This window comes from Vanessa atalanta, chromosome 21 (genome assembly GCF_905147765.1).
Source record: "Vanessa atalanta chromosome 21, ilVanAtal1.2, whole genome shotgun sequence".
Lineage (NCBI taxonomy): Eukaryota > Metazoa > Arthropoda > Insecta > Lepidoptera > Nymphalidae > Vanessa > Vanessa atalanta.
In genome coordinates this window covers 9,314,564-9,329,268 of record NC_061891.1, presented here as the reverse complement: position 1 = coordinate 9,329,268, position 14,705 = coordinate 9,314,564, and the positions used below count along the sequence as shown (strand labels likewise).

Sequence of the window (14,705 nt, the reverse complement as noted above, 5' to 3'; positions counted from 1 at the left end):
TTAAAATACGTTCAGAAGTTCAAATGCTTAAATTGATTAAGTATCATGTATCTGAACACTATAATATAAGCCAGATTTATGATGTTTGTGCACATGTGTGCATAGACACTAATCACATCTACACACATCTCAGCATGGACGCAACTCAAACACAAATGATGAATTGGGATGACATTAGCGCATAGCATCTGACAGGGCTGTGTGGATTGTTATGGCTTGTATCTTTGAAAAAAGAATTGTATTCTTAAAATAAATTATTTTATTTGCAACTGTAAATATTAGTAGACGTACGGACAAACGGGCCTCCTGATGGTAAATGACCACTACGACCCAGAGACATTGTCACTGGTGGAGAACATTAACCATTCCTTACATCGCCCAAGCGCCACCAACCTTGGGAACTAAGATATTACGTCCCTTGCTCCTTTACACTGAAAACATGACAATATTGTACTGTGCATTGCTGTTTGGGGATAGAATATCAGATGAGTATACGAGTATGCTACCTACCCAGACGGGCTACCAAGTAATCATAAAACTGTAGTATAAATAATGAATAGTTAATTCCTCATCTATCCGACTGCTTTTAAAATATTTACGACTACTAAAGAAAATACATTGAAATCAATGCAACTAACGTGATGATAAAAAAAGAAAAATAAAGTCAAACGTTTTTAATAAGTAACAGCAAAGCAAACGTTTAAAAAATCAATAAATAGACATTATATTATGACCATTAAAATAAGTCATCTTAACAATATATTTTTACAGATAATAAGTTACTTGAAGTCGATTGAAGATGCTTATTCGAATTCAAATGAAATTTCGATAGAATTGGTTGAAGCTGGTAGAACAGATGAAGATCGACCTTTGGTTTATTTAACAGTTACTGCTAAATCTTCCCTGAAAACCCAAAAACCTTTAGTAATCATTGAAGCTGGAATAAATCCCAGAGAGTGGATCACAGTACCATCAGCTATAAACATCATCGACAAAATAGTCCAAGAAGATCAGAAGAATTTTTTGCAAAATTTACAATGGATTATAATTCCTGTACTAAATCCTGATGGATATGAATACACTCATACAAATGTATGTTTATTTGAATCATTTAAAAATGTAATAATTTACTATGATATGATCATATCATAGTAAATAAAATTAAAACAATGTTTTAAAATAAAATTACTTACAAATTTTAATTACAAAATACCGATGATTCTCCCATATACCATTTAATTACTATTATACTATTTAATCATCTATAAAATTTAAATCTGGTATTTGCTGTTTGATTTTAGCTTCGTCTGTGGACAAAATCAAGAAGCACAAGAAGCTCCCTCGGTCCAATCTGTCCAGGCGTCAACATCAATCGTAACTTTGACATTGACTGGCTTTTCTCAGACACCAGCTCCAGTCCGTGTAGTCATTTATATGGTGGTGTGGAAGCATTTTCTGAACCTGAAACAAAAATGATTAAGAATTTAATTGAAAAATATGGAAGGACTATACAATTGTACATATCGCTACAGAATAATGGACGTTTTATTTCGTATCCTTGGCAATACGAAAGAGCTGCAAGTGGCATGTTTCGTCAACATCATTTACTCGGTCTAGAAATGACATCTGCAATGGGTGATGATTATGTACTTGATGTTGGTTCTGTAGCACTTGGTGATAGAGCTTCTGGTACCAGTACAGATTATGCGATGGATAATGGAGTTTTGTATACGTTTAACATCAATATTGAAAAGGAAGGTGTAAGCGGTGTGATCATACCAGGTAACGAAATTAAACCAATTGCTGAAAATGTATGGAATGCAGTAGCTATCGCAGCCAAAAGTATTATGAAACGTAACGCGAATACAAAAAGTTAACGAATACAAGTTGATACAGAATAGAGGTAGAAAATTAAAACAGTTTTTAATACAATTTTAAGGATTAATCATACTACCACTTTGTTATGGAACTAAGCGGCCGGGAAAACGGTCAACACTCCCCATGTACATTAGCGCTGTAAGAAATATTATCCATTCCTGACATCGCCAATTCGCCACCAATCTTAGAAACTAAGATGTTCCTTGTGTTTGTATGGCTCATTCACCCTCTCAAACTGTAATACAAATATACTAAGGTTTATTGTTTAGCGTAAGAATACATAATGGTACCCAGACTAATTGGCCAAAAACCTATCATCAAGTGAGTAATATAAAAACTTACATCCAGAGAACTTGTATATTAGTCTTAGACCCGAACTTAAAATGACCTTCACCGAGCTGATAATAGAATGAAACATATTTTATAATAAATTTAGTCTATTAGTCGTTTTAAGTTCTTAGACTATATCGCTAGCATTCGTATTAGGTGTGTGCATTTGTGTGTGTTGTGTTTAAATTAAATACTATTTATATACAGTAAGTTGTTATTTTCGTCCCTTTTGGTCAGGTCGGAGTTATGATGTAAAGAGAAAAATATCTCTCGCTAATTATGTTAGAATGCCATCTCTCTTATTTAAAATAAAACAAAACTAGGATTTGTGCATGAAACGTCTGGCGTCACAAAATAGATGAAAAGTAAATTTCCAATTTTAAAAATTGATCCAACGTAATCCTGCGTATCGAGAAAATCTTTTTCGTTTTAAAATAACGAAACAAAACAACAAAAATTAATGCAATCGGCTACATGCAAAACATTTATATATTTAATGCCTGTGTTTTTTAAGAGTTCCTATAAAAAATATTAATAAATTAAAAATATATTTTTTTGTACATGATTTATTGGGTAGATTGACGTTCCGAGTACGTAAAGTGTAACCTTACTGCCCCGACTGTGTCGTTGTTCTAGTAGCTAGATTTACGGCCACAAATACCGAGGTTCTGGGTTCAAACCCCATGTTGATACAATAAAAAAATATTGGGTTTTTTGTTGAAAAAATCCCAGACGTAGCCAGTCTGGAAGTGTCTCTTCCATGCCTTGGAAACCGATCCTACGCCTGTACTCTTTCCGTTCGTACCGGAATTGCCGTCTTATTGGATTATGAGAGTGCAACAAAATTTTTGCACTACAATATTTTCTGCATAGTTGGCTGGCCTCTCTTAAGAATATTCGGTAACGGCGGTTGCCGAAATCCATCAGGTCAATATTACCAAAGTGTAGAGTTTCTTGTCGGTTCTTCTCAATAGAATTAAGATTCGAAACCTTTGTTACCACGCAATTGAATTTTAAGTATGTTATAGTCTAGCATCACTTATATTAAAGAGAAAATTTTGTGGTGAATTCACCCATCTCCTTAAAAAGAAAAATTGCCGTGAGTTTTTTTTTATGTCTAAGTAAATTTGTTGGTTTTTATTTAGACGAAATTTCAAACACGCTGAGGTACATTAACTTTTTATAACAATCGAATAGGTTTATACAATTCTAGACGAATAAGTCACGACGAAGAGAACAACCACACAGACTTTTTTTACATAAACTTACAGACAAAGACTGTCGCGAACACGTTCCTGCATGTTGTCGCTCCATAGTGCTATTCTGAAAGAACTCTCATCGTATCCCACTCACACTATATATATACACTGGATGCGTGTATTCTTTCAATGTTACAGGTAACTTGTCACCCGCGGTTCGCCTTCCGTTTAAGGGGTTGGTAGTCTGGTTTAGGGCTTAGAAAATATATGTTTCATATGAGTTCAAGATTGCTTCATACCAAATTTCATCAGGCAGTGAAAGAGCAACAGACAGACAGAGTTACTTTTGCATTTATAATAATAGAATAGGTTATTGAAGTTAATTTCACAAATTAACTTCCTAATTTTAACGATCGTGTTCTGCAGAAGATACCGTATTTTTGGACAAATGTGGTACCTGATAATTGATCACCACCGCCTGACATTGGCGTTGTCAAAAGTATTAACCATACCTAACATCGTCAATCCAACCTTGGGAACTAAGATGTTACGTCTGAGTCTTTAGTTAAACCGAATGAAAAAAAAAATCGTTGAAATAAAAAATAAAATATTCATTATTTTTCACTCTCGCACTCATATCGTAACAATGCAACTCATAAATCTCTTAAGATGGGGACTTCACAAACTAGAACAATGAGACAGACTTATATTGCTTCTTCTAGTCTTAAACTATCCCAAGTTTCACCATAAATTTAAATATGAATATGTCGTTCCGAGTAAAAAGGAAGTACGGCGCAAGTTGTGAATACCGTCGACCGCATCTTACACCGATTAGTTATGTATCTTTTAATTATTAAATATCGAAAGAAGACGTGATAATCTTTAGTATTTAGAATCTTAAGTTGTATTGTTATTGGTGTTTGATCTAAATAATATAAGAATTTACCAAAAAAATTAATGACTTCAATGGGACCAAACGCGAAGTACACCCTCTCAAACAAAGAATAATTTTCCAAATCGGTTCATAAATAACAGAGTTCTGAGAGCTCAAATATCCGTCTTTTTTAAAGGTTAAATAGCGACTTAAACCCGATGAAAAGCAATCTGGTCTCCATGAATAACTTCAATTTTTTTTTTAAATTTGGGCATGCAGATTCTATGTGCTGATTTTGTCTTTATAATTCATCACTCTTGGCCTTTTTTCACGAAATAGAGACCTTTAGAACAAAGTATCTTTCTGAGTTGTCCCTTTGATGTGAAATCAGGTGTGATTTTTACCCACTAAAACCATTGTAATGACTATCTTCAACACGGATCGGAGACACTGCGTGATTGTGTCGGATGTGACGCATCCTCTGCCCCATGCTCTGCTTCACTCGTAGCTCGACAGGGCTCTCCTCAGGGGACGAAAGTTGATCTCACATTCACACTGGAGCAGCGCTCTGAAACCTTCTTAAAATAATAAAATCCCAATGTTATTTACAGGATGTTAATTATACGTAAATGTAAGATTACAGAATTCTTAATTTTCTTTTTCGTTTTTTAAACATGTATGACCACCAAACATATGCAACGAGGCTTATAACCAAGGCCAAGTATAAGTTAAAATATATATATGTAATTAAATAACTCGTTAATAATATATAAATGTATATATATTATTTATTTACTAATTCCAGATACTAACGGTGTAAAAAGAGGTAAAAACAGAACCGAGAAAATTGTTTTCGTCGGCTTCGGAAAATGTCGGCGTTAATGGTTTAATCTCTCCCACTTATTGCCCGTTACGCGTTCGCAAAAGAGTAACGTAACTTAAATAAGATACCGTTACTAGGATAGGAAAGTTATTCCTTGTTATTACAGTAACAGCCTGTAAATTTCCCACTGCTGGGCTAAGACCGAGGAGGTCCCATTGAGGAGAAGGTTTGGACCATATTTCACGCTGCTCCAATGCGAACTCGCAATCATCGGTTAAGATGCACGCGTTTTAACCACTGGGCCATCTCGGCTCTTTATTATAATCATTTAAAATAACGCAATTTATAATTGTATGTTATATAATCATATATCTAGTTTATTCGAGATATTGTTATACAGTTAATTTTATAATTTGGTTTAAATTATTACGAGTATATATATATATATATACACTCGTAATCGAAAATGTATATATATATGTGTGTCGTTGATTAAGAATACTTAATAACTCAGTTGATTTTGTTGTATCTGTGGTGTGTGAACGCCGTTACTTAATGAGTCACGTGATCGGAATCGTTTGAAGGGACAACTGTCACATTTTTTTAATTCTTTTGAGAGCGGTGATTCGGAAGCAAAATTTTAATATAGAGTTCGGACCTTCCAAAGGGGCCGTTGGTTGACGCAACTCTGATATTTTTAATATACTTACTTTATAATTTGTAATTGCTATATAAAATACATGAATTATCATCGTTGAAGTTAATTGCCTGAGACTTACGCCATGAACCCAAGGCAGAAGCAAAATATATATTTTAAATATTTGCAATGCCCCAAATCTATTAAGGAATTATTATTATTATAAGTTTCTGAGATTTCGTGATTAGTCCGGGACTATTTTATGCTAGCATCTTATTCAAATAAGAGCAATATTTGACTTCAAAAAGTTCATTAACAATTAATCTTTTAAAATCTTAAAGTCAACGGTTATGTACCGACTCAGTCCAGCCAGCAGATTGAGTAGGTAGCACCAACTCATATATTCTACAACCAAACAACAATACACAGTACTTTCATGCATTTTAAGGTCTACCTTCTACTTTCTTTCTTCAGGATATTCCAAAGGTTGGTTGCGGGTTGACTGTGTAATAGACGGTTTATTCCAACAGTGCCAATTTCTATTTGCGTTTGTGACCACTTCCCATCAGATGACCATTCAACATACCACTTTTAAAAAGAAATAAAGATTTATACATTTTTAAAATATTTAAAAATAATATACAAAGGATTAGCTACCTATTTTATAATAAAGAAGGCAACGAATTATAGCAATCGAAAAGTTTTGACATACATTAACGATGGTAAATAAATAAAGCGATACTAATACTTAAAAATATACACATACGAAATAATATTTTAAAGCGAAAAGTATGTCAAATATCATACTAATTACCCTCGTGATACATTCGGAATTGACAGCAAACCTTGCATATTGTATAAATGTGCAAGGTTCGAGAGCTAATGGATTTTTTATTTTAAAATTTCCAATCAGTTGAATGCATATGAATAAATAATAAAACTAAATGCAATTCGGTAGAATCGTTCCTCGCAAAAAACCTGAATCATTATTTAAAATATAGTTTTATAATCGAGATAGAATTAGACGAGTCGTTTAAAAAAAACAAACCTTTTTGCAGAATTTATGTGTTTTGATATTAATATTCGGAAATTTAATTTAGAGGTTGAACATCAGGTCCTTTCTAGGATTTTAAGCTTGCTTCAACATTTCTTCAAATTCGTATCAGTTTCCTCTCAGACGATTGACAGGCAGACAGAGCTACTTTCGCCTTTATAATATTAGTATAGATTACGAGTGTACAACCCTCACAGTCGTACATAAGCTTACTTCAGGAACCAGTAAAACACTTCACTTTATACACTGATACTTTATTCTTCACGTATACATTATTATTTTCGAACTGAATACACAAATATTTCTCGAACATTAGTACTTGCAACAATACCAAACGTTAGCGCGATTTAATTTTGGTACAGTGACATCTATTATGTAAATTATAAAACATATTAGAAATGACTTAACTAAATACTTTTTGCTTAGCTCTGACGTTGTATTTAAAAACTTACACCTAATGACACCTGACCTGAATGACTAATGACCTAATGACATAGCGATTATACAACGAGATATTCCAAAATTTACGAGATATGTGCTGAATCGATACAAACAAAGTCACACGCGTGTCTTGTTTATTACGATCATTATTCCTCTCAAGATTTAAGGAGTGACAACTCCACTGAGAGCTATAATATTTGGCTTAGCACTGAACTAATAACATCCTTGGTAATACTGTGTGAAATATTATTATAACAAAATTAATAAACCAGAATAATCCAGTTTTTTCTTATTAGGATTGTATTTACTGAATAACGTTTTGAACGCACAGCCCGAACCGGGTAACTATCAGAATGAAATTTTGCACAGAAATTCCTAATGGAACCGGAAATGAGATTCAATCTCCCATCTTCACTTGAGTATATATACTTAGCCAACTATTTTACTCAGCATGTAAACCAAGAAAATAGTCAAATATCGGACAACTTTTTTTATTTTATAGAATTCATATTTTGGTGTAGCTCAGCTTTATGTGTCAGTTTCAGTACCGAAATCTATTTATCAAATTAACGAACCACGTCAAAACCAGACACGCTCATTACCAACGATTTTGAATGCGATGATACTGTTTTAATGAATTCTTATCGATCATTAAATAATTTCACCAACAGTTATTGATAGGCTATATAAAATCAGCAACTATTCTGTGAGGCATCACTTCTTATAAAAAAAGGAACAGCCTGTTAATTTCCCACAGCTGGATTAAGGCCTCCTCACCTTGCCGTTCTAATGCGAATTTGTTAAGTACAAGTGTGACAGGTTTTTCATCCTGCATGCAGATTTGCTCACGATGTGCTACTTAGATGCATAGCATTCGGTTAAAATTCAAGTGTGGTCCAATTATATTTTTTACTCAGTGCCATCCTTTAGAAAAGTATTCAAGCCCTTGGAAACGGGTTCTGTAGAACTCTAACCGTCTACTACACTGACGACTGTCATTGGCACGGATCAGAGAGCAGAGGATGTGAAAGCTCCATACGTATCTCGCTTCGATTCTCCATTTCACTTGTGTAATTTTCATAGCCTTGCAGTTAATGTCGCATATCATTGATACTTCACGATCGTATTCTGGGGTTAGTTTCGGGTTTGTTCTTACTGAACAGCTCTAATGTAGGTATATGATTAAGTATAGTATATGTTCTATGGTTTTGTTTTTTTTTTTATTATTATTATTTATTTAATAACATGCGCGCTCACAGTTGCTCGTGCCTTTTTACTTCATATTTTTGTGTTTATGGCGGTTTACAATTTTCTTTTTGACTAAACATAAGCAAATCTTCGCTGGGGTTGGAGTTCGCCGGTCTTCTCGAATGACGTGGCCCACACAGACTTTTGTTTTTAACTTACAATGTTTTGATTGTATGTTAATTTATAATATGTTATGTATGTATGGTTTCACAATTTATCTTTTAATTAATATCTTTATTTATTAGTAATAATATTTGGTCACGCAAAATATCCATTCATTGGGAACAATCAAGCATTTTAACGAAACTTTGCCGTATTACATATATTTTTGATGCGTAACATCCTTTCTCTCGCTTTAATGCAATCTCTGCGAGTGATTTCATGGACCAGGAAGACCCAAACGCACTATTTGACTTGACCAATGAACGCGTGGTGCAAGATTACCCGCAGATGGTACTCACTATCCGAGAGGATATTATGTTCATTTGCTTATCACCAAGATAAGCTGTCTTATGTTATACTTCATATTCAACCACTGTAGGACTCGTTTGTAAATGACTAACATTTCCACGAGTCTTCCTTTCATACTATAGGTGGCAAACGAGAAAGATTCTCACCTGATGAAAAGCGACCACCACCGCCCATGGACAACTGCAACAGCAATAAGCTTGCAGGTAGTTTGCCGGCCTTTGAGAAATCTTTTCTTGAAGGTTCTCAAATCAAAGATCACGTCAAGTAAAACCATCTGTACGCAATTATTCTAACAAAGTACTGTATATTATAAGCCCCTTTAAAATATAACGCAATTTTTAAATTTAGAATTATATCAATGCAACTATTTTATGCTTGTTTTAAGAACCGTTATGACTATGACCCAAGGGGATAGAATCGTACAGGCGAATATCATATCGCTAGGTAGTCCATGTGCCTTTGAATTATTGAGGGTGCGAGGAGCGATTGATAGTCATATCCTAAAAGCCTTACAGCTATATCAAGTTTATATAGACTTATGGATTGAGATGGAACGGTTTCAGTTACGACGATTGTTTCAACACCGTACTGCTAGTTTCTTGTATGATTTCATTTAACTGGAACAGCCATTCCATCTTTGGAAAGATCGTAACATTATGATGCTACCACAGTCGGTCTGCAAAAGTCAAGCTCAGACCGACACCGCTTCTCAAAGAGTTTCCACTCCGAACGTGAAGTTTCCCACGAAAGTTTGGATTTTTTGGGAATTTTGTAATTAGTTTGTATGAATTTTACGATACGGATAGTAAGTCACCAAGAACATCAAATAAACGATTGTCACCTCAATAATCTAAATTTAAAGCTATTGAAATTGGAAAATGTCAGTTCTAATATAATAATATAATATCACTTAAGACTTATTCGAATTACAAAAATACGCACTGCAATTTATGGTAACTTTGTATGGATTTAAATCGTACGAAGGCAGGACGGATAGCGAGTAAAAATATGTTAGTTGCGTAGTTTTGTGTCCAAATTCAATTATGCATAATAGCATCAAGGTTTATTTCTCCGGTCCGCCAGTACGTCTGTGTATTCTTGTTATGCATATCAATCGAGGGTCGCAATCGGCATCGGTTCATGCGGGCGATATAAGTGAATATTGGTAGTATTTATAAAGAGTTGATAATTTCCCGTAGTGTTATAATGAAATTTATGTATGTGAATTTCAATATCAATAACGTTTATAGTTAGACCTTTCGTTTGTTTGATGAAATTCCAAAGATATTTGCAAGTTTGCCTTTTAATAAATTTAAATAATATTTTGTGAAATACTTTAAGATTTATTGCTTATTGCAGAACAGCGTGAAGTTAGTATTCATTGATTTACATACAGGATATCAATTTAATTGTTTAATATATATGTTACTGTAAAAGCTCGAACTAAAATAAATCTTAAGATTTTCCAGTAAAACCTAAGATTTATCGACATGATACAACGTAAGTATTTATTATAAAGAGACGACGACGGACTTTTACCATTCCAACCTAACATGTAAATCTTAGATTTTACTGGAAAATCTTAAGATTTACCATAGTTCGAGCTTTTACAGAAACATATACAATTAAATTTAAAAGTATTTGAAGTAGGACTCGCGCATTGATATTTTCGTACCACCAGACGGATAGACAAACAGACACTGATGCAACGAAACATTTACGGTTTTTGGATATTTTCCTATACTACAAGATATTGCTTCTCCCGAAATTTCATTATTCTAGGTCAACCAGAAGTATCCGTTTAGTATGATTGCGTAGACTTAGTGGTTTGTTTTTTTTCTCAGCTCCGTATAAGACCCTTAGTGTAAGGACTTAGTGTAAGGATTTATTTCAACTTTAAAACTTTTATGCCTTCCTGAGAGACAGAGGGACAGACGAACAACGAATCGATAATGTTTCTTTTTTTTTTTAAATCTTTATTTGAAAAGAGGCTTTAGTCGCTGAGCGACTAATAATGTTTCCTTTTTTCTTTTAGAGTTACGGAACCCTAACAATGGGAGCTACTAAATTTCTAGCGCGTACATACATAAAATATATTATAATCTGTTTACTGTAGTAAAACATGTTTAGCGGAATGAGAAAGTCATTGTTGGGTTAAAGCCTCCACTCCTATCGGGGGATTGTATTGAGCTTATTCCACTACGTTAGCCTTCAAGGTGTTGGTGCATAAACACGTGACAGATTTTCAACCGACACATGCACGTGAGAATATATACAATAAAGACAATACTGACTTCATCTTCAAACACCGCGCTAGCGAGAGATGAATTTATAGTCATAAATTAAGCACTTGATAATTCAGTTTTTTTTTTTATGACTGGTAAATGGTCATCACTACCAAAAGACATATTGACCATTCCTTACATAGCGCATACAACTTAGGAACTGAAATTAGTAATTACTGTTACACTTTGTCGCCTTTAAATACTAAGACGGCGGTAGAATATCTGTCGAGTGTGAGAACCGACCCACAAAACACAACCACCAGTGAACTTAAAACCAGAATATATTTTTAAGATACGTTTGATACCACCATTAGCCTATTTCCGCATATATCTGAACGTACATCTTACAACGTAATTTTCACGTTTGGAATTAAATATAATATATGTTGCCGGTATTAAGATACCAGTGTAGTTCCGCATAATTATCGTGGCGCGGTAGTCGCAAAGGCCAATTGCGTTACGTCCATTGCATGTAGACGCAAACGCGTGCAATGCCGCATAACGCTCCGTTACTTCTTATTGCTACTACTATAGTGTAGAATGCTCTTAATATAACTACTGGCGCTAATTCTGTTACGTTTAAAATAGCAACAATTACAAAATCATTTGTTGAAGAAAAGATAAATTTATGTTGAAATTTTTTAAAATAAAAAAATGACAGAAATCTTAGGATTAAACACATAAAAGAATATTGAAATAATGCTCAAAACAAAAATATAACCAATTGTATGTGTGTTCAATGAGCGGATTTATGTCTAATTAGCCAGATTGTCACCTGAGAGAGATTTTTTTTTGATGGACCGCCCAATAAATAGTTGGATTAACAACTACATTAAATATTTCCAGATACTAATTATAAGTTTTTTGATTCATTATATGAATCATTTATACGTTAAATGTAACTTTAATTATTTATATTATTAGTATTTATATTCTATCATTATTATTTTTAATTAAAGTGGTTCCGTATTATATTTATCAAGAACAATAATTGCCTGTGATTCAAGTTTAAAACCAAGTTGTAAGAGCAACACTCAGAGATATTTAACGGCTACTTTAAGCGGTTCGATTTCAGTAAGTTCCTTGTCGCAGAGTCATTAAGTAAGTTAAGTACAGAAAACCGTTACTTAACTTTTTAATAATTGATTTCACATTTAATAATTAAACAAAAATCAAACATACAAAATAAATGTCAAATCTTTTTTTTATTAAAATTAAAAGTCTATTAATGTTTTATCTTTAGGTTTTTTTTTATGGTACAGATGGTAAAGGAGCAGGAGCCTCCTGATGGAAAGTGACTACCACCGCCCATTGACATCTGCAATACCACGGGGCTTGTGGGTGCGTTTATGCCGGCTTTTAAGAAAAGAATACGCTTTTTTCTTAAAGTTTCCCAAAGTTCGGTTAGAAAAATCTGCCGACTAAAGCTGGTTCCACAGAGTTATTGTGCAAGGCAGAAAATGCCTTAGAAATCACGCTGTTGTGGATTTTCGGGCATCTTGGTGTATGTCAATTGTGACGTATTATGCGAAGTCCGAAGGTAAATTTCAGAAAACTCATAAATAAATTACGATAAAAAAGTATTGATTGATATTTAATTTACTATAAATAATACCTTTTTAATTAAATAAACTTTTTAATTGATTTTTTTTTACACGGCTATACCGAATTCTTAATCAATAGAGTAGTGTAATATTTTATTTTAGAACGTCCTACTGAAATATTTAATTGTCAAAATCATATGAATATTTGAATGTCTTCGAGATTAATAGTTCATTAAAGTTGCTGATTACATAGATACTAGTAAGGATTAATTTAATGAGTCTGAGAAGATTCAGTTATAAAATAAAGAAGGCTTTAATAAAAAGTATTTTCAAAATTATGAGGTGTAGTACTAGTTGTAGGAGTGTATGGTGTTTCATTTTTAGCTTCTTGTTTAATATTAAACTTATGGCAATGAGGACAGTCGAAATTCACGACTCCTTTTCTATCACTAACAACTTCAGTTCCATTGCAAGAAAATGGTCTTCGACAGCCTCTTGGTGGATTATCGCCGAATATTGTGCAAATCTTCTTCAAATACCAACTGTCATCCACTCCGAAGATCGTGTTCTTATAACCGACTTCTATTATTGGACTGGCATCGATGCCAAGCTGGTTGTACTTGGATGCGGAGAGACTGGCATAATTGCCTTTGGTTAGGACACAGTGCTTATATTTTTTAGGATCGATGCCCGTTTCACAGAGACATATTTCACTTGGATTACCTGGAAGAAAAAACGACAGAAAAATAAAATACGGTAGTAATTCTGACTTTTATAAAAGAAAATCTGATGAATTTGGAGCACGTTAGAATATATATATATAAAAAAGTTTCACATTTTATCAGGGTTCAAAATGTATGTCAAATATAAGGACCGTATAAAATCCCTTTTACTAGTAACGTCACTCACTTTGTTTTACCTTTAATTGTAACCAGAAATAGAATACTATTGAATTAATCATAACGAGTTTCTCCTATAAGCCCTTAAGCTCGGAAGGAAATAAAATGGTGGAATAAAGTACTTACTAACCGAAAGGACAAGGTTATAGCCCAAAGGAACTCAATTGAGAAAATCTTCGACCCTTACCTTGTAAAATTAATAAACAACTAACTAACCATAATTTTAACTGACTAACTGACTAGAAATAGTTCAGGAGCGCTACCAACTCCTTTACGAGCTTAAGGTAGTCAACGCACTTCCAATTTCCAGACTTTGCGCTGCTACTGTGAATTTTTCGATTGAAAAACAAATTTTTTATCAGCCCGACATAGGGACGAACCATGATGGTTTTCGATTAAAAAACAAAATAACTTTTTTATCAGCCCGACATAGGATTCGAACCCTGGTGGCAGTCTTGTCAGACAACATATAACCATACCTTCAGCTTCGCATTTCAAATACTGGGCCTGGAGAAACGTGTTCATCTTCATCTCGTTCAATGCACACATATGGGGGACAGAGTACCTCCCACTGCCCTGCAAATAGTAGTCCACGTTAATCTCTCCTCCAATATTATCTATTATCTCTATTATATATTATATCCATGGATATGTCCTCGTAAAGAACTCCACGTCCGTATAGACATCTCCGTAAAGAGATATGATATATGTGGCTTCAACGAAAGGCAATAATAACATTATTCTTCCAAACATCTTGAAGTTTTCCAAGAATTCCGTCTGTAATGGACGTTAGTTTTATTTTATCTAGTACTTGCACGTGTTTGTTACCTTGGAATGTCTTATTAATAGGTTTGAAAATTACGACTTTGAACAAATAAAATTATTTTCCTGTTCGCATTCATGATTAGTTAAAATACTAACCAAATTATTGTATATCTGTTTAAAATAAACCCTACGTCGTTTTAAAATAATAACTTTGGAAAATAAAATTTTGCAGGACAATTTCTAAAACACACCGGAGT

The 14,705-nt window shown here is 33.6% G+C and overlaps 1 protein-coding gene and 1 pseudogene across 1 annotated transcript; one reads left to right on the top strand and one right to left on the bottom strand.

Moving 5' to 3' along the window:
* Window positions 1-499: 499 nt before the first annotated feature.
* Window positions 500-1,877, top strand: LOC125072228 (carboxypeptidase B-like). Its single transcript, XM_047682753.1, has 3 exons — window positions 500-526; window positions 772-1,092; window positions 1,302-1,877. Exons 1-3 carry the CDS (start codon window positions 500-502, stop codon window positions 1,875-1,877), a joined length of 924 nt encoding a protein of 307 aa, XP_047538709.1.
* A 10,557-nt stretch (window positions 1,878-12,434) lies between these two features.
* On the bottom strand, window positions 12,435-14,470 carry LOC125072425 (annotated as a pseudogene).
* Between the last annotated feature and the right edge of the window lie 235 nt (window positions 14,471-14,705).